The 23,932-nt window shown below is 35.8% G+C and overlaps 3 protein-coding genes and 1 long non-coding RNA gene across 4 annotated transcripts; all 4 read right to left on the bottom strand.

Moving 5' to 3' along the window:
* Positions 1 to 3,485: 3,485 nt before the first annotated feature.
* On the bottom strand, positions 3,486 to 5,197 carry LOC110753070 (ras-related protein RIC1-like). Its single transcript, XM_021953878.2, has 6 exons — positions 5,125 to 5,197; positions 4,999 to 5,046; positions 4,812 to 4,871; positions 4,560 to 4,715; positions 4,017 to 4,454; positions 3,486 to 3,916 (listed from the first exon to the last, which is right to left on the bottom strand). Exons 1-6 carry the CDS (start codon positions 5,179 to 5,181, stop codon positions 3,752 to 3,754), a joined length of 924 nt encoding a protein of 307 aa, XP_021809570.2. The 5' UTR covers positions 5,182 to 5,197; the 3' UTR covers positions 3,486 to 3,751.
* A 7,103-nt stretch (positions 5,198 to 12,300) lies between these two features.
* On the bottom strand, positions 12,301 to 14,283 carry LOC148293229 (uncharacterized). Its single transcript, XM_088244855.1, has 4 exons — positions 14,216 to 14,283; positions 14,067 to 14,117; positions 13,912 to 13,988; positions 12,301 to 13,735 (listed from the first exon to the last, which is right to left on the bottom strand). The coding sequence occupies exons 1-4, from the start codon at positions 14,257 to 14,259 to the stop codon at positions 12,534 to 12,536; spliced, it is 1,374 nt and encodes a 457-aa protein (XP_088100981.1). The 5' UTR covers positions 14,260 to 14,283; the 3' UTR covers positions 12,301 to 12,533.
* A 464-nt stretch (positions 14,284 to 14,747) lies between these two features.
* On the bottom strand, positions 14,748 to 15,753 carry LOC148293228 (uncharacterized). The gene is made up of 3 exons (XR_015837202.1): positions 15,342 to 15,753; positions 15,135 to 15,245; positions 14,748 to 14,815 (listed from the first exon to the last, which is right to left on the bottom strand). It is a non-coding gene; the product is annotated as an uncharacterized LOC148293228 (long non-coding RNA).
* Positions 15,754 to 19,931: 4,178 nt separating this feature from the next.
* Positions 19,932 to 23,066, bottom strand: LOC110774354 (Leucine-rich repeat receptor-like protein kinase family protein). Its single transcript, XM_021978890.2, has 2 exons — positions 20,671 to 23,066; positions 19,932 to 20,489 (listed from the first exon to the last, which is right to left on the bottom strand). Exons 1-2 carry the CDS (start codon positions 22,952 to 22,954, stop codon positions 20,128 to 20,130), a joined length of 2,646 nt encoding a protein of 881 aa, XP_021834582.1. The 5' UTR covers positions 22,955 to 23,066; the 3' UTR covers positions 19,932 to 20,127.
* Between the last annotated feature and the right edge of the window lie 866 nt (positions 23,067 to 23,932).

The following is a 23,932-nucleotide window of genomic DNA, read 5'->3' as shown; positions in this document are numbered from 1 at the left end:
ATTTGGCAAGTTTAAGATACAGCTAATTAGTAGAGAAAGATGAAGAAGCAACATTTAAAGCATATACTAGGTACTACTGAGATTAAATGGTGTATGAAGACCAATTCAGTTTCAAGTAATTGGGGCCATTACTAACAAGAAGGAAGATGTGGATGTCTTTCGCCTATAAAAGGATGCCATTTTCGGGCATATGAAGACGAATTAGAGCGAGCAAGTAGAGCACGAGTGAAGAACCCCACTAAGTTGTAGAAATTCAGACATAGATCTTACTCTCATATTCTGTTTACCTTCGAATGTGGAGAAAATAGTCTTGTTTGGACATTCCCTGCATCTCCTCCAACTCTTTTTTGTATTCATTCAGCTACAACAGTTATATATAGAGATATGGAGGATAAATCATTAGAAGGGGAATATGATTCAAAATAAACAATAAGCAAATAAAAAACATATTAATGTCAAATGTAATATTTAACATACAGTGAAGTTTAATGTAGCAAAGTCGCCCCATAACTTTAGAGCAGCTAGATCATGAGCTCTAGCTGCCTCCTCTTCTGTTTCAAATCCACCTGCCAAATTAAGAAGAAACTATATTGACAAGCCAGCAACTTTTCAAGTTTAAAACTAAAGAGTTATACAAGAAATTCACTCACCAATATAAACTGCCGTGTCGTTGATGGAGGAAACAAGGAGAAGAAGAAAAAAAGGTTAGTTGATAATTTAGATTTATTGCTTGATTAGCAAGCAAAAGATGGAAATGCAAATGGATAGTGAAATAATGTTGGTACCTGTCTTGCCTTTATTTTGTGGTTCAGTGTTATCCCACAGAAATGCTTCATAACGTCCTCCTGTGTACCTGTATATCTAGAAAGTTCATTGTTTTGTATATATACATTTGCAAAATTCATTGGAGAGTGCTTTTCGTAACACTATAATGTATATAAATTTAAGCAACTAAGGTATTCGTTGAATACATGAAGAAGGCTATCTACTCACTTATCTAAAGGCACACACTCTTCTCAACAAAGTGATCTCTCCTCTACTTACTGTTTTTAAAAGCAAAATCACTTATGTTGTAACTGAGTCAGTTTGTCATCACAATTAGAACTTGTTGCAATGTTGTAACTGAGTCAGTTTGTCATCACAATTAGAACTTGTTGCAATGTGCCACCTGCAACTAACTCCGTCCTTTTGTTTCATCCATAAAATTTCACGGGGTTCGCATATGACTATTTAGAAGCGGTGAGTAACAATTTTTCCCACGTCCAAATACGCTTCAATAGATGGAGTAAGTTACAACAAAATTCTAGGGAGGTGGCACATTTAGACTACAAATTGTCTCAAGGCCCTATAATTCATGTAGTATTGATGTAGTTTTCCCTTAGCACATATTGGGTGGTGTAGTTGAGTAATGGGATATATATGATTGTTCTCTTTATCATTATTAAAATCTCTCTCTAGATCTTCGGAGCCAATAAATATTACTGAGAAAAATAGTACGTATGAACAATTTTTCTTTGGAAAATATTAAATGTATGTAGTTATGAGATGTTCTTAATGAATATGTGGTAGAAAATGAAATATAATTATTCAAATTTACATATGGATTATAACTAAACAAAACAAACAAGTATAAGCATACCTTGAAACTCCATAAAATGCAGAACCCCTTTGGACAATTTTGTTCTTCGAATTTTTACAGTGACGTTTGCATTGCCTTTTCGTCGGTTTTTCTCCACTTCTACCATTGTCTTCTTCATTGATGCCATTGTAACTAACCATAGTGGAACAATACATAAATAGATTAATTAACATAATTGAACTTTTGAAATATCGATTGTAAATTAAAAAGTAAGTTTTGATAATTACCTCATAAACGGGTCTCCAAAAATGTTGATACCATTGTCGTTACTGTTCTTTTCACCAATAAAATCCTGATCACTTTCCACATGCATTGATGATGAAAATGGGTAGTTCGCAGAAGGAAAAGTATTGCAATAAGGCGCTTCAACTGAGGAACTTTCAAGTATCCATGGAGAATGGTGTTGCGTATGGTAACTTTCCCTTGCTTCTGAAGTATTATTATTGTGAAAAATTAGTAAAACCCTCATTTTATAACTCATTAGAATAAAACATGTGATTGTATGGGAAGTGACTGAACACGAATTTTGTTAGGATCAATGACAAAATCATTCAAGAACACTAGAGAAGAGGCTCAAAGTTAATTGAATTACCCGACAAAGGAGAATGAAAACAGAAGATCTCACTTGATTTCATAGCACACACTTGATGGGAAAAAGAGCCAAGACTACCTCCTGCCAAAAAAAAAACAAAAAAAAAAAAAAACTTAAAAATTAATTAGGGAATTAGCTTAGCATATCCCAACAATACTAAATCATAGGTAAAAAAGTTGTCTGACAATTACATATAAGTAAAAGTATAAACTAAGCAACATTTAAAGGACAAATCTTGAGGAGTTTAAATAACATTGCCATAATGCTAAAGTTATTTGCTCTTCTACACGAAGTGTAGAAATAGCATTTTCCACTAATTATAAATAGTATTCGAATGTGCTTTTCCTTCATATTTATAGTTGTTGTTATTACACTCCAATGACACGTTATTATTACAGTACTATTGTTATAAGGCCTATATTCTAAATCCATAAATCCCCTTAAAAATTTAAAAATAAAGCACAAGTACTACACCAACAATTGTCACTGCACTGCAGTTCAACCCGCAAATTGTCAGAAAAGTTAAGGGTGTTTGTAATGTTAAGAGTGTTTGTTCCACGTTGAAAAGTCAAGGGACCTAGCCTAGGTTTATTAAGAGTTGAGCTATTCCCCACCATTATCAATTGGTTATGGGGTGGAACCTCAACTTCCTTCATGGTATTAGAGCAAGGCTTCATGTGTTAAGCCCAAAGGCCACACATGCTCTCACGTCACTCAATATGTGTTGTCCATGTGTAAGGCTTAAAAGTTTGCCACACGTGCGGGGGCGTGTGTGGTCATGCTCTCACTACAAGAAAAAATACAATTGGCGACAAACACCTTTCGTCGCCAATGGTTCTATTTTGGTCACCATGGGCCATGCATGACCAAACTACTTTGTCGCCCTGGGTCGTCGGTGAAAGTGCGTGGTAGAATATGTTTACCCACGAAATTGACATTTGGTCATGTATGTTGTCATACGACCAATTCACTTTGTCACCATCTTTGGTCGCTAAAAGGTTAAATTTCGTCGCCAAAACAATTTGGCGACGACATTATTTCGTCACTATGTTGGTCGCCTAAGGCTCTTCGCTGAAAGTATCAGGCGATGAAACTTTGTTTTCGTCGCCAAAATCTTTACGCAACCAATTTATTTCGTCGCCTAACAGTACTTAGTTGGTCGCCTATAAAGAAGGGTTCCCGCGAAAAGGCCAAAATTTTCCGCAAACTGAGGAAGGATTGGGCGACCAATTAGGTAAATAGATGAATAGAAAATGACACGAATAAAAGTTTCTCCCATTCAAAAGTACACAAGCATACTAGTCATTCAAGTACACATAACATATCCAAAAATATACATAAACAAGTGAAGAACACTCCATTGAAAGACTGGAGGCCAAGCTCCATATATCTTGTCCTTGGTAAACCCAAGTTACATTATTTCTCCACTCTAAGACTAGAGACCAACACTACAACAAAAAAGCGCTTTTGCGAGGAAAAGTAGACACGAAAGCCAATATACTCATCGATGGGCCGTCACCTCATGAATGCTGGTGAATGTAGCTGAAAGCCACTGATTGAAGCTCATCAGCATCCTGAAAACCCCATTGTCTGTTCTCATTAGGGTTTGCTACAGCAGAGCCATTGACAAAGCTTTGAGCTGCTTGATCCTTGAGGAAAGCTAACTTTGCTTGTAAGTTGACCACCTGAAAAGTTCAAACCAAAAGCATATACTCATCGGTTACTTCAACATACATTCTGAACAGAAACCCAATCTGAACATACAAAGGGTACTAAATGATTAACCTGCTGTTGGAGAGCAAAAATTTGTGAAACACAGCCATATATGGGATCTTGAAGCCTGGCTTGAGCTTCCCATGATATCGTCACTGCAGCCTCGCATCGATCGCTCAACGGAAGGTGAGCTAAATGCTTCGACACATTGCTTGCGCCAAAAACCTTGTGGATGGCAGAAAAATGGGTAGCTCCCTTTTCATGGCAGAAATACGGCGCAAGAATACACCCTCTCACACATTTTCTTCTCAAGAACTTGCAGGCTCCACAGGGAGAACCAGAACCAGCCATGGTTTTGATGATCTTTTTTAATTGGGAGGGTTTTGACGATCTTTTTCTCAAGTACCTATTCTTGATTTCAGCAGCCATTGCCATGAAAGCTTGCTCAACATTAGTAGCATTTTTTGCACTAGTCTCCATGAAAGGGATCCCAATCTCATCCGCAAACGCCTTTTAACAAACCAATGACGAAAGGGAAGAGTCATTATCTAAATATTGAATACTTCAATAGACAAAAAAATATGGTAGCAGGAACTAAGGGAAGGTTTTTTTCACCTTAGCTGTTTCATAAGACACAACTTTGTTAGCAGTGAGGTCAGCCTTGTTACCAACAAGAAGCTTGTTTACATTCTCACTAGCATAACGATCAATTTCATTAAACCACTGCTTAACATTGTTGAAGCTCTCTTGGTCTGTCACATCATAAACTATCTGCCACATGCACCAACATTAATAAATAGAATCCACATTACAAGACTTCAAGGAAAAACTATGACCACAATAATGAAACAAAAAGGAAACACTTACCATAATTCCATGTGCCCCACGGTAGTAGCTACTAGTAATTGTCCTAATGCAATCAGCTTTCTTCATAAGCAAGGTCAATCAACAGTTCAGATACGTAAGCAATAGGTATTCCTCAACTATTGAATGGCTTTAATGCCCACGCACTACCATGTGAGAGAGAGAGAGAGAGAGAGAGAGAGAGACTCACAATTTGAAGTTGAATGGTCTTCCCATCCTGCTCGACTGTGCGAATTTTCTACAGATAAAGAACAAGAAAAGTAATTAGGAGTCGTATTTTCTATAACACCACTTTGACCCAGAAAATAGAGCTTACAAAATCAACTCCGATTGTGCTAATATAGCTGTCCAGATATGAATCATCCTGTGTCATACAGATATAAAATAGTCAGCCCTGAGGAATTGTACGAGTAATCAATATAAATAATATTTCCATGGGAGACAACATGAACACCTGCCTAGGATGACACATCAGATAATAGGTATTACATGACAAAAACGAATCATGCATATGTTATTTAATTGAATTCGTCGATTTGAAGTAAATCAATACTCAATTTTTTTAATTTTTTAGATAAGGAATCAGCATTTTTGACAATAAAGGATAGAAATTACAAGTTTCTCTTCTAAAAACTTCTGTTTATTTTCACTTGGTTCCTTGAAGCCTTCCTTTCTTATCATTTACATCAATGAATTTCCCATTTTTGAATTACCCATAAACATCGAAGAGCAAAATAACTTCTAGATTCCCCAAATACGAATAAAGGATTAAGTGGTCAAAGTATCAACAACTTACAGCAAACCTTAGTGCTTAATATTGATTAGTAGGGTTTGAATATAGAAGTCCAGCATACTATGAACAACAATATTAACGAATACAAACTCACAACTCATAAATAATACCATATTCCAAACCCAGAACCATTCCAACCCTCTGACCCTTCAAAATACTATGAACAACAATATTAACGAATACAAACCCACATGACCAACTCCCAACTTCTAACTTTTGACTTCAATTATATAAATGAATTTTTATATTTTTTCTTCCAACAGATTGTAAAGAAATTCAGATTAAATCCAGAAGTATCAAGCTAACAGAGAAGGAAAAAAATAAACAAACCAAGCTACCACAACTGATAAACAGAAAGCAGAATATCAGAAAGTCAAAAGACATAAAAACAGAGTCCTTTTCAAGCATAAATCATCTTTTCATGCATACACTGACAAAATCACAAATCCAACACCACAATGCAATTTCAACACCTTTAATCAAATCCGAAATCAAAAATAAAAATCCAATACCACAAATAAATATAGAAATTGAAACAGCAAAACAAAATCACAAAATCATTAATAAAATTGAAACGAAAAGGAAAAAGGGAGATGATACCTTGATACAGACAGCGGATGCGAGAGAGAGGCGGTGGTGGTGACTGGTGAGACCGTGAGAGGGAGACGGAGATGGTGAGAGAGTCACGCAGAGGGAGACACAGTGATAGAGGGAGGCCGTGGTCGGCGGTTGTCTTGTGGGAGATGAAGAGAGTAAGTACCAGAGAAAGGAAAGAAATTGGGGGAATCGATGGGTTTGGGGATTATTTTTTTAATTTAGTCTAAAAATTAGCCAAAATTTAATCGATGGGTTCGCGGGTAACCAAAATTCAAAATATTTACACTAGTGGAGATCGTATACCCTAAAAATTTAGTCTACGAAACTAGTTTCAACGATCCAACCATCAAACTTGTTTGCATATACTTCGAGATCGTATACCCCAAAAATCGCAAAAAATAAACATTCAGAGATCTAGTAACGGGATAAAACTTTTCGACGGTTATAAACGAAAAATTACAATTTAACGGTGATTTTAACTCCGATTTTGATGATTTTTTAGAGCTACACTCCTTGACCCTTTATGAATACAATGACTGAATTTGATCTTCAATTTAAAATATTTGCACTAGTGGATACCACAAAATCTTATGTTATATTTAATGAAAGTATAAATAAACTCTTAATTATTAGTGAATATATTGTTTTGATGGCATACGCATTCTACGAAACTAGTTTCAACGATCCAACCATCAAACTTGTTTGCATATACTTCGAGATCGTATACCCCAAAAATCGCAAAAAACAAACATTCAGAGATCTAGTAACGGGATAAAACTTTTCGACGGTTATAAACGAAAAATCACAATTTAACGGTGATTTTAACTCCGATTTTGATGATTTTTTAGAGCTACACTCCTTGACCCTTTATGAATACAATGACTGAATTTGATCTTCAATTTAAAATATTTGCACTAGTGGATACCACAAAATCTTATGTTATATTTAATGAAAGTATAAATAAACTCTTAATTATTAGTGAATATATTGTTTTGATGGCATACGCATTCTACGAAACTAGTTTCAACGATCCAACCATCAAACTTGTTTGCATATACTTCGAGATCGTATACCCCAAAAATCGCAAAAAACAAACATCCAGAGATCTAGTAACGGGATAAAACTTTTCGACGGTTATAAATGAAAAATCACAATTTAACGGTGATTTTAACTCCGATTTTGATGATTTTTTAGAGCTACACTCCTTGACCCTATATGAATACAATGAATGAATTTGATCTTCAATTTAAAATATTTACACTATTGAATACCACAAAATCTTATGTTATATTTAATGAAAGTATAAATAAACTCTTAATTGTTAGTGAATATATTGGGGGAAGATGGAGAGACTGGATACGAGAGAAGTAAATTGGGGGAAGTAACTGGTTAGGGAAATGTTTTTAATTTATAGTCTCCTAGAATTAGCCACCAAGTTATTTGGTCGGCAGCCGTCAAATAAGGAAAACGACATAATTTTAATACTTTATATTCTTTTTTACAGGAACCGCGACCAAAACAATTGGTCGCCAAGTTTCACAAAATATTTGGGCGGTATCTCACAAAATATTTTCGCAGCATCTCAAATTTAGAGACGACGCAAGCAATCTTAGAGACGAAATACTTTGGTTGCCAATAATTTTCAAGCTTAAAGGCGACCAATCTTAATATTGGTCGCCAATTCCTCCCCTAGCGACCAAATCTTTTGGTCGCCATTCGGACATATTTTATGGTCAATTAGTTCATAAATCTGATGAAATTATTGGCGACGAATTAAAAAACTCCGTCGCCCATAACCCTATTTGGCGACCAAATTTGGATTGGTCGCAAAAGATTTCGTCGCGAAAGACCTTTTTTCTTGTAGTGTCTCACGTCACCCAATATGAGTTGTCCACATGTTAAGCTTGAAAGTTCGCCACACGTGCGGGGACGTGTTGAGAGTGTTTGTCCCACATTGAAAAGTTAAAGGCCTGGATAACCATTTCAATTAGTTTTCATTTTTTTGTGCTAGAGTATAGAAGGAAAAGATGGAAAATGGAAGTGAGAATGAGAGTGAAGATGGGAATGAGAGGGAAGATGAGAGGGGAGGATGGGAGGAAGAAGTAACAAAAGTGAAAACAAAAACTAAAAACTAAAATCTATTTGAAATTGTTTTCACTTTCAAGTTTTTGTTTTCACTTTTGTTACTCCTCCCTCCCATCCTCCCCTCTCATCCTCTCTCTCAATCTCACCCTCACTCCCATATCTTACTCTTATTTTCCTCTATACTACTCCAGCACAAAAAATGAAAACTAAAAACTAAAATTGAAATGGTTATGAAACGGGCCCTGAAGGACCTAGCCTGGGTTTATAAGGAGTTTGGCTACTCCACCCATTGCCAATTGATTTTGGGGTGAAACCCCGAACTTCCTTAAGTAAAACATCAATGTAACACTTGAGATTCTTTCCCTTTTCTTTCTTTGATACATTACTGTTTTTCTAAGTATTTTGAGATGTTGTTAGGGGGTAGGGAATAATTTATTATACTTTTATATTCACATTTGCCGATCAAGTGCACGTTGAAACTCTAGACATAGATAGTATTTAGGTGAAATAATTAAGCACTAAAACAAATTTAGCAAACATTCGACCACCTCAGCTCTTTGAATATTATGGGTGACATAATGTGCACATACAAAGTAGGTAGGTAGGATTTAAACGAAATAAGAAATATATCCAAGGGAATGCCACAAATTAGGGAATGAATTGAACGCCAAAAATAAGAGAGAGTACAATTGACAAGTATATATATATAAGTGTGTTATATATATGCATTAGCAACAATTATTTTAATAATAAAAATAGCACTACCACTAATATAAACAACCTTAGAAAAATTTTTATTCAACATGAATAATATATAAATTATTGTTAAATATGCACTTTAAAAAAAATATATATGTAACTCCTAACTCTTTGGCTATAGTGTGGAACATCATTACGTATGGCTAAGACACAATGCTAGATTTTAATAAAATTGTAGGGTTGCACCAAAAATACTAGTTGATCACACTTTTTCTTATAAGTTTGACAAAGTTGTCAAGTGCATTGAATACATGAGAGATAAAATAAATAAAAATGATAACTTATACACGTGGAAGTAGGTTAAGCACTCTAGAATTTTACCGTTAACTTTAAAGAATAAGATGACATTAAAGTTGTACATATAGAAAATTGAAAATAAAAACATATTGCGCGCCAAAACTCTATAGGAATAAACAAATATGAATACATAGGTTTCGTGCCAAACATCTTATATCACAAACCTCGTTCAATTCTCAGTCTGTATTTTTGTTTTCAGTACCTAAATCCTAAATTCTTAACTAATAGTATATATATGTGCAAAAATGGTTTGTCAATGAACACTGAAATCTCGAAGGGTAGTTCAAGATGTGGTCTCCAACAAAAGCAAATAAGAAGTTGAAGATGTGGTCATAATTAAGGTGTGGCATAAGCTCCGTGACCAATTCAGAAAACAGTAGGGCATATAGATTTGATGGTATAGTACCTGCCTTTCTTCTACTGTGATTGTCTCTCCTCAAAGCAAATTAAACCTTCACAACCCTTCAAAATTGAGAAATGAGAGCAGAAAACAGTAGATAAGTAAACCCAATTCCAAAAAAGGTGTAGAATTCTGATTATGTTACATATGGGAACGATAATGAAGTGGCTGGAACAACAAGGAAAAGGGGAAGTGAAGCAAGAAATAAAGAAAAGAGGAAAGGAAAAGCAAACCAGGGAGCAAGTGTAAGCGATTTGTGCCCAAATTGTTTTGCATGCTCAACAAGTTTTACTGATATGGTTGAGAATGAGCCACATTTGGAGGTGCTCTATATGGAAAATGTTGAATAGAGGGTGATATTTGCTACCTTATTTTGCCCTTCGGAATTAAATTCTACAATTATGTCGTTTTGCCATTTTTAACAGGTGGAAATCTACCTGCATTCAAAAGCCTGTCAACTTTACCTTGGGCAAATGATAAGAGGACATAAGCTCACCAATCCACTGCTTCCAATTTGAAATTTTGGTTACTGGTCGGGTTTTCTTAATTATTACGTACGGTTTTGGTTAAATGGCAAGTTAATTAATATGGTCAGTAGAGATAATGAGGAATTTATCTTTGCAATTTAAGATTTAGAAATTCTATGTTACAAATGTATGCAAATTATTAGGGGGTTCAGAATAAGGCATGTCACTTGGTTTTGTTTCACTTAGAACAGATAATCTTATCGATATGTATGCTTAGGCCATCTCCAGAAGTGGAGGGCTAAACATAGCCCACCCATAAAATTTAGCCCACCATTTATAGTTTTCTGAGAAATAGTGTTGGGCTATATTTTTACTGTCTTCAATAGTGAAGGGCTAAATCATAGCCCCTCAATATTTTATTATATTTTTAGTATATTCTTTAAATTTATTGGTTAATTTAATTAAAGTACTACTTAGACCCTATTTAAAATTCATTTTAGAATATACAAATATTTTCTGATAGGATTTTTGACATTAATTTAAAAATTAAAACTAAAACATGAATTTAAAAACAACAATACATCTCCCGACATTGTAGGATGATAATTGGATGTTGAAACTGCATTTTGGAAACAACTCATGTAAGCGGCGACGGTTCTGAATTTCCCTCTTTTTCCCGTTGAAATACTCCTTATTCATTGGAGTCGTGTTTGTGGTGACCCTAGCCATGTTCCTCTCGTCCATCTCCTCTTGCCTTCATTCTTCTTGCCTCGTTTCGTCCTATAGGCCTATGAATGGATGTTTGAGTGATAGATGGATCTTCGTCGGTGATCGGAGAAGGTTATTCATCTTTATCTAAATGAACGGCCAAATTTCTTTGCACCGGTGTATGACTAAACGTTTCTTCAAGTGGATCTTGAAATTCAACCCAAACCTTTACAAATTCCCAATAATTTTGAAGTCTAAAGGATTTTTGACTTATTTCCATATAGAACTCCTCTGCTTGGCTTTGATAGAAAATATAATTAGATGAAATTAAATAAATTAAAAGTATGTAATTAAAAAATAATACTTACAGGAGCTAGTGATATAACACTCACTTGGTCTGAGAGATTGGCTCCGCTAGCATGTCTCCTCTCGGCTTATTTCAATGCTTGATTCCATTTGTTCAAGCTCGGATATATATATATATATATATATATATATGTGCTTCTACCACCTACACTTGCAAAACTTTCGTGATTTCAAGGGGTCGCTTCAATGGTGCCTTCGTAAAGCTCGTAATATTTGTGAGAAACACGCGTCCAAAACCGTCTGAGGTTTGGCTAGTGCCGTGTATATTATCTTCGGTGACTTTCAAGAAAGCCTTGCAAAGAGCTTCATCTTCCTTTCGAGTCCAATTTACGCCTTTTTTCGAAGTTCCAGCCATTTTTTTCCTAACAATGAGGGGTGCAATTTTTGTATGGAAAAGAAGAAGGATATATAATATGTAGAGGATGTAAAAATTGTGGGAAATTATGTAGAAGGATGAAAAAAAAAGTAAGGATGGTATGTAAAAGGAATGATGAAAAGATTGTAAGAAATTAGATAGAAGGATGAAAAGAATGTGGGAAATTATGTAGAAATGAGGTTGGTATTTATAAAAAAAAAAACCATTTTTAGTATTTTTGGAAGAAAAATAATAATGACTAGCTGATGAGGGTTAATTTTTTTTAAAACAAAGGATATAGTCCACCTAAGGATCAGGCCAAATTTGGCTCTACATTTAGCCTATTTGGCCTGCTAACTGGGTTTTGATCCAATGACATGGCACATTTAGCTCATTTACTGGAGATGGCTTTTGGGTATGAAATAGCTAAATTTGTGGGTTTAGCCCACTGCTAGAGATGGCCTTAGTGGATTACTTTTTGTCAGTTTGGGCTCTACTTCTCTTCCGGTTCGGGCAAAAATTAGAGGGAAAAATATAGCCTCAAACAACTACCAAGCCAAATTTTCACTCTTTAATATACATGCGTTGGGGGAGATTTTTTGGACTAAAACCCAAATTGTGGATTTCAACAACCCTATCTTTTTCTTCCCAGTCAAAAGAGAATATGCAAAATCAAGTTCAATTTGCTTAAAAGACAAACAAAAAATGCAGTCATTTGTAATTCAAACTTGAGACCGAGAATAAATGTTCGTCAAATCTAAGAAAAGTCTATAACTGAAACTGTGTCCTTCTGTGAAGGGAGTAAAGTAGTTTGGCAACTTGAGAAATTGATGGTTTTTTTTTTTCTCCTGCAACACAGAAGTGCAATGCACCTTTCAGACATTGCAATCAGAACCGTCTATATGGTCATCAAGAACATCTCCAGCCAGCTAGAAGGAAAGTAAGTGTCCAATGCAGCTGATTCGTCCACCCCAAAATCTTCAACAAGATTTCCATTTTCTGCATTTCTTGGTAGCACTGTTGAGTTTCCCTCCACATTATCAGGTACTTCATAATCAAAAACTGTAAGAGGTTCATTCATGATGTCACGGCTGCAACTCTCATTAGTCTCCGCCAGCATCGCGGCCAAAATTGCCTCGGGAACCACACTATCGTATGATTCTCCAACATAGCTAGGGCCTGGATCAAGGTTAGTCAACCCAGGAAGAAAAGTAGGGTCAATTGTTGGAGTATAATTAGGAACCTGCAGGGAGTCTTGAAGAAGGTAGGAGGAGCTAGAGCTTTCATTGTTGCATTGGCCATAGGCATCACTGCTATACTGATCTAGCTGATCAAACTCTTGGTTTTGTGGTGGTATGCTGGGTGCAAATTGGTTCAATGGCTCCATGTGCTCAATTCCCCTGCCCAAATTGTAACCTGAATTATCATCACCAATTTGTGCCATTGTTGGATCCAAGGTTCCATAAATTTGAGACCCTCCAACATTGATTCCATTTCCCTCTGAATTCTCACCTCCACCAAAGGCACCAACCCAGTTGTTGACACTAGGGTTTGTCTGAAAGTTTGCCTCTGAATTATCACCTCCACCAAAAGGACCAGCCCAATTATTGAAACTAGGGTTTGTTTGAAAGTTAGGGTTTCGGTATCCAGGAAGAGGAACTTGAGAGCTAGGGTGAACGTTGGAGTAACGGAGGAATTGGTTATTTTGGATATCAGTATCTTGGAAAGCATAACGGAGGAAGGGGTCTACATATTGAGTGGGGTTTGAATTATGGAGGGTTGGTAGGATTTGATGAGTTGTTGGTTCAAATGATGAACAAGATTGGGGAATTCTTGGGATTAGCTTAGAGATGCCTGAGCTATCTCCATTATTTAGTTGTAACATGGGTTTCTTCTTCTTAGTGTTTCTTCCCTTTTTAAGGACATCATCAACTGAAGACCACCGTACCCTCTTTGAAGCACCCTTTCCGATTGGAAGCGTTTCGCACTCAAGAATGCCTTTGACATCATACTCACTTTGGTCAAAATTTGTAACCGATGTTATGCCTTTCATCCTTATTACAGCAACATCATAGGCTCTGGCTGCTTCCTCTTCAGTATCTAATTGTCATTAATTCAAAGTAATACAATTAATTAAGTTCAAGTAGTTGAAATGAACTGTGTGGATATGATTCTTTAATTTTAGCTAAATTCTAATTTCTTTGGATGTGGTCTACTATTCTTGATCATCAAATCATTAGTCATTGGATAAACGCATAAAGGGTCATAAGAGTTACCAAATGTGCCCAGATAAATGCCTTTGCACCCTCTTCCTTTCCCTACTTTAGCTTGCCATCTCTTGTTGTCCGAGTTCCTGTTTCAAGCATGTTAGAGAGAGAGAGAGAGAGAGAGAGAGAGAGAGAGAGAGAGGTGGATTTAGTAGTTATAATACCTTGAAACTCCACGATAACTAGATAAGCCCTTGGAAAAGCTAGCACTTGTTCTGTAATTTGACAAGTTTAAGATACAGCTAATTAATTGAGATGCAATGAGGAATAATTGACAAGTATTCTTCTTTTTCTTTTTAATTAACACTATTACCTTCTAATGTGGTTAAAATAGTCTTCTTTGCTCATACGCTTCATCTTCTTCAAATCTTTCCTGTATTTCCTCAACTACAACAATGGATATATGTAGGAGTCACAAGGGGAATAAATCACGAATATATATTAATGCCAATGTAGTAATTAACATACAGGAAAATTTAATGTAGCAGACTTTCCCCATAACTTTAGAGCAGCTATATCATAAGCTTTGGCAGCCTCCTCTTCTGTATCATATCCACCTGCCAAATTAAGCAGAAACTCTTAAGAAAACTCAACTTCTGTTTTTTCATTGCATTAAGTTAACTTGCAAAGGTTCTAAGTTATGGTTTGTGTCTAATTGAAGATATGATTTTCAAGTTTAAAATTAAAGAGTTATGCAAGAAGTTCACTCACCAATATAAACTGTCGTATCGTGAATGGAGGGCACCAAGAAGAAACATTTAAACAAAAATGTTAGCGGATAATTTTGGATGATGCATGATTTGTAAACGAAAGATGGGAGATAGATAGTTAAGTAATTTTGCTACCTGTCTTGCCTTTCTTTCCTGGTTTAGTGTTATCCCATAGAAATGCTTCAAAACGTCCCCCTATGTACCTATACATATAGCGAGTTAATAGCAAGTTAATGTGTCTAAACTATAAGGGAAGAGAGAGTTTCTCACACACAGACTACTAGGGTGACATAGGAGTTCGAACTTGAAACTACTAGCTAATATGCAAGTCAATGCCTTTTTTCACTGAGCTAAACCCCGTTGACTAATGTGTATAGAAAGTCAATTATTCATGAAAGCGTAGTAGCAAAAGTGCCTTGACAAGCATGTGGAAGTGTGTGTGCAATAGCTAATGATGATTTAAATTACCTTATGGAGATGTAATTGATTATAACAATACAAAACAAACAAACATCAACATACTTTGTAACTCCACGAAAACTAGAGCTTCTCTGGCCAAATGTGTGCTTGCTTTTACGGTGACGTTTACGTTTCTTTTTCCCACCATTGTCTTCTTCATCGCTGCAACTGTCACTAATCATTGTGGAACAATACTTAAATACGTTAACATAATTAATTAAAATTTTGAAATATAGTAGTGAAATTTTAAAAAAAGAAAGCTTTGATTACCTTATAAGTGGCTCCCCATACATGTTGAAACAATTACAGTTTTGGTTGTTTCCACCAGTAAAACCATTATCATGCAGTGATGATGAAAATGGATGGTTGGAAATTGGAAAATTATTGTAGTAATTGGGTGCTTCAAAGAAGGGACTTTCAAGTGTGGATGGAGGATAGAATTCCGTAGGGTGACTTTGCCTTACTTCTGAAGTATTGTTATGAAAATTATTAAAACCATCATTCAGCTCACTAGCATAAAAGTTTTTCGATTGCATCGGAAGTGAAAGACCATGTCTTTGGTTTGGATGAATGACAAAATCATTCAAGAACACTGGAGAGTAATTCCTAGACTCGGAGTTAATTGAATGAGTCGAAGAAGGAGAAGGAAAATAGACGGTGTCACTCGAGTTCATGGTCGAAAGGGCTAAGAGTGTTTCCTGCAGAAAAAAAAAAAAAAAAAAAAGAAAAGAAGAAAAACTTAAGAATTAATTAGGGAATTAGCTTAGCATATATCCAAACAATTTTGAACAATAAACAATGCATTATGATAATGCAGAAACGGAATAAGTATAACAAGATATACAAGGTTATTATATCCAAAGAATTGAATGACAAATACACAAGAGAGTACAAATTATGCCACTAATTATAAATAATCAAAATTAATTACAATGGCTATTAACTTTAAGGACAATATGACAATAAAATGAACTAAAGGAAAGGCTACCTACAACACACCCTCAAAGGCATCTCAATTTGCACCTCTTAGACCCAATGATCACAAGTTTTAGTTTTTCGAGTAATAAAAAATAATTTATAACTTATTTTCCTATCAAAAAACAAATAGGCTACCATTTTTGAAAATTTGAAAAAGAGTTCAGGAAACGATGTGTCTGTCGACACAACGACCTCTATCTATTTCACGATTGTGTTATTCCATTGTAATAACACCTAAATGTTAGTGCGATATTGCAATATAATTAAGTAATACACCTCAATCTCATAATTTATAATATTTATATATATCTTAAACTCATAAATCCCCTAAACCATACTAAACCATACCAAATACACATAAATAGATTTTATGAACCTAAAAAATTTCAAAACCAAAAAGAAAGAGCACACCAACAATTATCTGTGCACTGTAGTGATACACCCAAAATGTTACCACACTGCAGTGTTAGTCGAATGGCACTAACGGTGGGCGCGGTCGAGGGTTGTGATGCTCACGAAATCTTCTCCCTTTTGTTTTCCCATGTATTTTCTACTGCACCTTAACTTTAAGTGATATAATTGATAATATATATTTTTCACATTTCTATACCTCTAATGCCATAAAGCTCTAGTAATGGATAGTCATTAAGTGACATAATTAATCAACAAAACCAATTTAGCAAACAGTTGGTAGGAAATGAACAAGAATAGAAATATATCCAAAGGCATGCAACAAATTGGGGAAAACATTGAATTGAAAAGTATTACTATATAAAAATTTCTATATATGCATATATGTTTAAACATGTATATATATGTGAGCAATGCTAGTCATACCATATCTGCGTACAATTTTGTGTACCACCTCTCTAATAGAGGTGGAACCCACCAATACAATGGGACCTACCTCTATTAGAGAGGTGGTACACAAAGTGATATATAAATGTGATATGACTAGCATTTTAGATATATATAAATTGCAACATTTATTATATTTAAAAATAATACATACAGCAATATAAGCAGCCTTTGAATCAAATTTTCATTCGAAATGAATAATATAAAAAAAGTGTTATGGTCATGAGGAATTCCTACATATGTCTAACACTCAACGTTAGATTTTAATAAAATTCAAGTGGAGATCTGGCCACTAAATAACGGTTCATCACACTTTTTAATTTATTAAAGTTCGAGGCAATGAGGCAAGGGTATTGAATATTTGGTGCCTAAACAAATGAAAATTATAGCATATACACGAGGAATTAGGTTAATCACCATACCGCTAACTTCAAAAAAAATAAGATAACAATAAACTGAAATAACTGTAAAAAAAAATCTCATTTTACACCGCTTTAAGCTAACGATTACAAGTTTCTTTTTCACATTTTAGATATATAAAAATAAAAACATATTGCGAGCCAAAACTCTATAATTACCTATATAAGATGGATATACAAATTTGAACCCGATTGGCGCGAAACATCTTTAAATTAAAAACAATATTTCACTTCTCAGTCTGTGTTTTCAATTCCTAAATCCTTAACTCTTAACTTTGAACTGTAAAAGAGAGGTAGTAGAAAATACATGGAAAGTTCAAGATCTGATTCTAATTCAGGTGAAATGGGCACCATGACCAAATCATGAAAACACTAGCTAGTACTCTATCACCTTTGTTCTTTGAAGAAATTATGACTTTCAAGTCATATTGATTTGGAAATTCTTTAGATCTATTAAATCACCTCAGTGCTGAACAAGTTTGTTTATCTGCTGAAGAGCCAACTCATAAGCCTCTGCCTAATCGGTAGTGATTTACATTAAGAAGATGAATATATATATATATATCGGTAGTGATTTACATTAAGAAGATGAATATATATATATAGGAAATTCATCATCAAAAGGAAAAAAAGATAAATCTCATCATAATATTAGACTATTTGTGTTTTGTATGTGACTTGATTCTTGATAGAGCATTACCTGCCTTTCTTCTTTTGTGGCTCTCTCTCTCTCTCTTTCTTCAAAGCAAACCATACCTTCACAATCCTATAAAACTGAGAAATGAGAACACAAAACAGTAGATAAATAAAACAGACTGAAAATTTTGAAATTGGTCAAGAAATTTCGATTGTGTTACATGGTAACGGTAGTGAACTTGAACAAAGAAAAGGAAAAGGGAAAGTGAAACCAATAAAAGAAAGAGAAAAGAGGAAAGTGAAGCAAAATTGAAGGCATTACCAGCCCAGTGTGTGCAAGGTGTAAGCCAAATTGATGTGCATGCGCAACAGGTTTTATTCATTTGGTGGTCTGTAAATTGCAATCCCTCCTCAGGTTTTATTCATTTGATGTCGTTTTGGCAATATTAACAGGTGGATAGCTTCATGCATTCAAGCATGTCAACGTTTTGCTATTTGAAACGTTTCTGGTCAAATTTCAACAAGATATATATACAAGCTCTCACCAATCCACTGCCTCCAATTTGAACTTTTGGTGGTGTTTTTCTTGCGGTTTTGGTTTGATAGCAAATTAATTTGGTCTTGAGGTGATTTAGAAACTGCCCTCTTTCATATCAACAGATGTATGATTCTTTTTGGTGCATGCTTACATGTGTATGCAAATCATCAGCCACTTGGTTTCGCTTCGAGGAGATTGTATTGTCAGAATATGCATTCAAGAAATGTGACCGTTGGATTGAAAAAGTTCGGAATTTATCCTCTAAGAACATCCGTAATGAACTCCCTAATCCCCCGAGGAGATTTGTATTATTCACTAATATTCAAGAAAATTATAATTCTTCCGGAGTGCTCTAGACATGAAAAAAAATGTAATGAGACATTTAAGAACCGATATTCTATATTGCGTAAGCAGTTGTGGTAATAAATACAAAACTGCTTGCCATTTTTTGTTCTGCAGCTATTTTTCCACCCTGCATTTTAAAGCTTTTGTCCTTCTTCTCCATTAAGAAAAAGAAGAGGAAAAACTAACTTGGTAACTTAGTGAAGTACGAAAATGTCCTTCCTTTTGTTGCATCCTCATCATAATTATTTCAGTTTGAAAATTTCCAATGCTTCCAATTTGAAAATTTGGCTACTAGTGGTCTTAAACTAGTTGGGGTTTTAACAGGTTCATTGTTGAATCCGAAGCTAAGGATTTGGTCTCTTATGTATGTTCATTTAAGTTGTTTTATGCAGTTAATTATTTCAGTTTGAAAATTTCCAATGCTTCCAATTTGAAAATTTGGCTACTAGTGGTCTTAAACTAGTTGGGTTTTTAACAGGTTCATTGTTGAATCTGAAGCTAAGGATTTGGTCTCTTGTGTATGTTCATGTGAGTTGTTTTATGCAGCGAAGTGGAGATTTGGGAGTTGATGGCCCAATTCGAATCTCTAAAACATCAAGTAGCTCGCCCAATTGCTAAATTCAGGCCCGGCCTATAACGTGTACAGGCTAGGCAGAGTGCGCGGCTCCATTACAAGAAGGTGCAGCATCGTAATCAAGAATTCTTAGATGAGATCTTATCTCTTAACTATTAGATCAAATTTGTTAGTTTGATCCAACGGTTAAGAGATATGACCTACCATACTCTGAATATGAAAGATGATACCTTCACCCCTAGCCAACATAATTTGAGAGGTTCTGGCTCCATCACAATTTAACTTGAGCCTTCCAAACCTGGGTTGGCACCAGCCACCATCATGCCCGACCCTTCCCCATCAACCAATCTGGATTCTTCATTATTAACAGGTTGATCAACTGATTATGCCTCCACAATTCAAACCAAAGATGATTATTATTATTATTATTTAATACAAGGGATAGTCTAAATTATTTTAAATGGGCTGAATTTGGTTGGCATTTGCAGCAAAGCTCGGCCTCTCACAAGGGCTTAATTAATGGCATTCATATCATACTGTAAAACTCTCATTACTGTTAACCAAATCCCAAATCATTTTCTGTTGAACAACAGACGAAAAAAACCATGCCCAACCCTATCTGTTTTCCTCCATCAGAAGTAAATATGTAAAACCAAGTTTAATTTACATACAAGGAAACCAAAAATGCAGTCACTTGTAATTCCATGTTCAGACTGAAGCAGAATGTTCCTCAAAGGTAGAGAAGTCGATAACAGCACTGTCAGTCCTTGAGTCAAGGGACTGAAGTGATCTCACAACTTCAGACATGGGTGGTCTTTTCTCTGGCATCACAGAAGTGCAACGGAGAGCAATTTCTAGAGCTCCAAGTACCTCTGGCTGGGAAGAATTCGTGATCTTTGGATCGATAACTTGGACCGCGCCATTTGTAATGTTGACCTTTCGTCGCACCCACTTTACAATGTCGAGAGACTCAGATGGTTCAGCTTGCCTGCCTGTAACTAGCTCCAATAATACAACACCAAAGCTGTAAACATCCATTTGCTCAGTTGCTTTCTTACTGTACTTGTATTCTGCAAACAACAAATAAATGTCATTAAAAATTTGTTCTTCAATTACCAACAGAACATTTTAAGGATACAGATATGATGTTAATTTAATTATCTAAGAGAGATTGCTTTGGAATATATAAGAATATTAGTAGTGGAACAAAAAAAAAACTCTAAGAATTCATTGCAATTCCACTTCTTTTACCTGGCGCATTGTAACAGGATAAAGCAGATTCCGAAGCCATAGTTGACTGAAAGGCAGCTTCTCCCACAATTCTGTCAAGAGCAAAATCTGTGAGCTTTGGTTCCAAATCTGCATCCAAAAGGATGTTTTTCGATTTGACATTTCTATGCAGTAAATGGGGAACATAATCCTTGTGGAGGTATCCCAATCCTTGGGCAACACCAATGGCAATTCTCAATCTAACATTCCAATGCAAATTAAAATCAGGTCTGGAGATCAAGTCCCCCAAGCTCCCTTTCTGTAAGAACTCATATATCAGAAATATCGAATCATCGGAATGGCAGAACCCCAGAACTTTCACAACATTTTTGTGCCTGATCTTGGCCAAGGTCTTGATCTCAGCCTTCAAAGCTTTGGAAGACTGGACCCCAAAATTCACAAGCTTCTTTACAGCAACAAGTTCCCCACTTGGTAAACTTACAATATAAACTCTACCAAATACTCCAGCACTTCCTGCAGCACTTTTCTCATCCATTCCCATCACCAAATCATGCTCAGTGACTCTGAGAGGATAAAAGAACACCGACCGCCAAATGCCAACTTGGGATCTCTGCTTGCGATATCGATGATATGCGATAAACCCACCAGCAACAATGAAAGTTCCAACAGCAAAAGCTATAGAGATCAGGGCACATGTCAAGATTGTGAGATCAAAAGAATGGTGTTTTGGTTGGTCATCAGAACAAGGATTGAGTAATCCTGGACCACAAAGGTCAGGGTTTCCTTGAAGAAATGAAGCTGGCAGGCCTGAAATAAGAGAGTAGGGGACTCTACCAGATAGCTGATTAGAAGAAACATTGAAGAGTGCAAGCTTCAAGTTCTGAAGTGCCTGCGGGATTGGACCGGCAAGCTTATTATCAGAAAGATCAAGGTAAGTTAGCACTGGTAATTCACCAAGAGATGATGGGATATTCCCATTAAGACTGTTGCCAGCCAAAGACAATGATACTAGCTTCCTGCATTTTTTAACCTCCGGAATTCGACCCGAAAGTGAATTATGGGAGAGATTTACTATACTCATAACAGGGGAATCACAGAAATTTGGAGGAAGTTCACCATATAAACCGTTCAGAGAAGCAGAGAATCTATACAAGCTCTTGACTAACCCAAGACCCTGAGGAATTTTGCTTCTGAAGCTGTTGTTATCTATTTGAACCTGCTCCAATTGAGCAGCCATTGATACTGAATCAGGTATTTCTCCAGAAAATCTATTATTTTCAGCTCTCAAAAGCTTAATTTTGGGTAAAGACCATAACCCCACTGGGAAATCCCCAGAAAATAAATTGTTCTGAACTTCAAACCTCTCTAGATTTAAGCATTCACTAATGGAGTTGGGTACTGAACCATTGAAGACATTGGTATAAAGGCTGAGGTTTATAAGGCCTTTTCCAGTACAGATGCCATTTGGGAATGGCCCAGAAAGCCTGTTCTCAGATACATCAAAAGACACCAAGTTCTGGAGAGAAGAGCCTAGTGTCTGAGGAACCCTACCTGTTAAGTTATTCTGGGAAAGGTCTAAAACAGTCAAACTTCGCAAACCCACCAAAGATTCAGGAATCTCACCATGAAAACCAGAGCTTTGCAAGAATAACTTCTCAAGCTTCACAAGCTTACCAATATCAGTAGGAATCTCACTCGCCAAGTTTGAATTTTGAGACAGATCAAGAACAGCTAGCTCAGTTAAATTCCCAAAGATAGAAGGCACACTACCTGAAAGCGAGTTGCTTCCCAAGTTGAGAACTTGGAGGTTGCTGAGCGAGCCTATGCCTTGTGGGATGTTTCCTTCAAGACGGTTCTTGCTCAAGTCAAGCACTTTCAAGGAACCAAACTGAGAAATCTGGTTTAGGATTGTACCCCAGATGAGATTGTTGCTGAGATTCAAAGTCTCCAAAGAAGTGCATTGAGAGAGATGGAGAGGGATGGGCTGGCTGAAGAGATTTTCAGCAAGGTTGAGCTGAGACAGATTGGGAAGCTCACATATTGAAGATGGAATTTCACCTGAAAGGTTCAAGCTTTGGAGGTTGAGAGAAGTCACAGAGAGTGGAGCTGTGGTTGTGCAGGTAATTCCAGTCCATTGACAAAAATGAGTGAGAGAGGAGTTGGACCAGCTTGAGAGAGAGTTTTTAGAGTCTTTAATGGAAGCCTTGAAGGTGAGAAGAATGTCTGCCTCAGAAGATGATGAACTGAGAATGAGGAATGTGGAGACTAGAGAGAGAAACAAAGGAAATGTGCAGGTGGTAGCCATTGGAGGAGATGACTCTGAGAGAGAGAGAGAGAGAGAGAGAGAGAGAGAGGGAGCTTGGTTGTGTTCCTTTCAATTTTTTCTATATATCAGTGAAGTGGGAAAGTGTGAGTGAATAAGTCAGAACAAAAGAGTTAAGAATTGCTGGATGTTTGGTGGGTTCAGGGGCATATCAGCAAAAGATCAACAGAGATGCAAAAAAGTCATCATAACTTTTGTGGATTGTCAAAATTTATTGCAAAAGGTACAAGTACAAACAGTGCATTCATTAATGTAAATTCACCGAGCTAATATTTAATAGAATAAAGATTTTATTTAATATATAAAACATAGAAAAATTACTCCATACATAAGTAAAGCAAACGACTGAAAATTTTATGCATACATAAACGAAATTAAAAAATCATAAAAGAGAAAACTGCATATTCTGCTTTGCACAAATGCAAAAGATTGAGTGAAAAAATATGGAGTAAGAAAAGTTGTGTTTGAAAAGAGCCGAATTTCAAGAGTCTTTTGTATATACTCTTTTAGTACAACATTATCACTTACCTAGAGTATGTATTATAATCTCGACTTTTCGTGTGTTTATTAACATAAAAGGAATCAAAAAGTATGCATATTCAACGTTATAATCTGCAAGCCAATACCTAAACATATTCTTAAATTTTCTCGTTTCAAATAAATGAACGTGTTTCATAGCAGTAGAAAAACGTTGAATTAAAAATTAACATCACGAGTCTACAGAGCAAATTAATAATATCCAAATTTGGTTAGTCAGCTACCAAATTAGGCTCATAAAGAACATGATTAATCATGACCACATCAAACTTAGTCATGAACTGACAGATATTTTAAATTGATTACTGTTTCACAACAGAGCAAAAATTGTTTTTGTAATATTCTACACAAAAGGCCCCAAAAAGTGAGAACCTTTTAATTTTGTGTAAAGTTGAGATTTAGCAAGGAAATGAAAGACACACC

Source organism: Prunus avium, chromosome 7 (genome assembly GCF_965620075.1).
Source record: "Prunus avium chromosome 7, drPruAviu1.hap1.1, whole genome shotgun sequence".
NCBI lineage: Eukaryota > Viridiplantae > Streptophyta > Magnoliopsida > Rosales > Rosaceae > Prunus > Prunus avium.
The sequence above is the reverse complement of the archived record's forward strand: the minus strand, read 5'-3'. Positions and strand labels throughout refer to the sequence as shown.

Excerpts from the sequence above, each read along its gene's own strand:
- LOC148293229 (XM_088244855.1), bottom strand. The coding sequence starts at position 14,259 with ATGAAGCGTATGAGCAAAGAAGACTATTTTAACCACATTAGAAG. Across the intron at positions 13,989-14,066 it reads AGTTATCGTGGAGTTTCAAG|GAACTCGGACAACAAGAGAT; the intron begins GTATTATAACTA and ends TGCTTGAAACAG. Across the intron at positions 13,736-13,911 it reads CATTTATCTGGGCACATTTG|ATACTGAAGAGGAAGCAGCC; the intron begins GTAACTCTTATG and ends AATGACAATTAG.
- LOC110774354 (XM_021978890.2), bottom strand. The coding sequence starts at position 22,954 with ATGGCTACCACCTGCACATTTCCTTTGTTTCTCTCTCTAGTCTCCACA. Across the intron at positions 20,490-20,670 it reads ATCCTGTTACAATGCGCCAG|AATACAAGTACAGTAAGAAA; the intron begins GTAAAAGAAGTG and ends TGTTGTTTGCAG.
- LOC110753070 (XM_021953878.2), bottom strand. The coding sequence starts at position 5,181 with ATGACACAGGATGATTCATATCTGGACAGCTATATTAGCACAATCGGA. Across the intron at positions 4,455-4,559 it reads TGTCTTATGAAACAGCTAAG|GCGTTTGCGGATGAGATTGG; the intron begins GTGAAAAAAACC and ends GTTTGTTAAAAG. Across the intron at positions 3,917-4,016 it reads TTTTTGCTCTCCAACAGCAG|GTGGTCAACTTACAAGCAAA; the intron begins GTTAATCATTTA and ends TGAACTTTTCAG.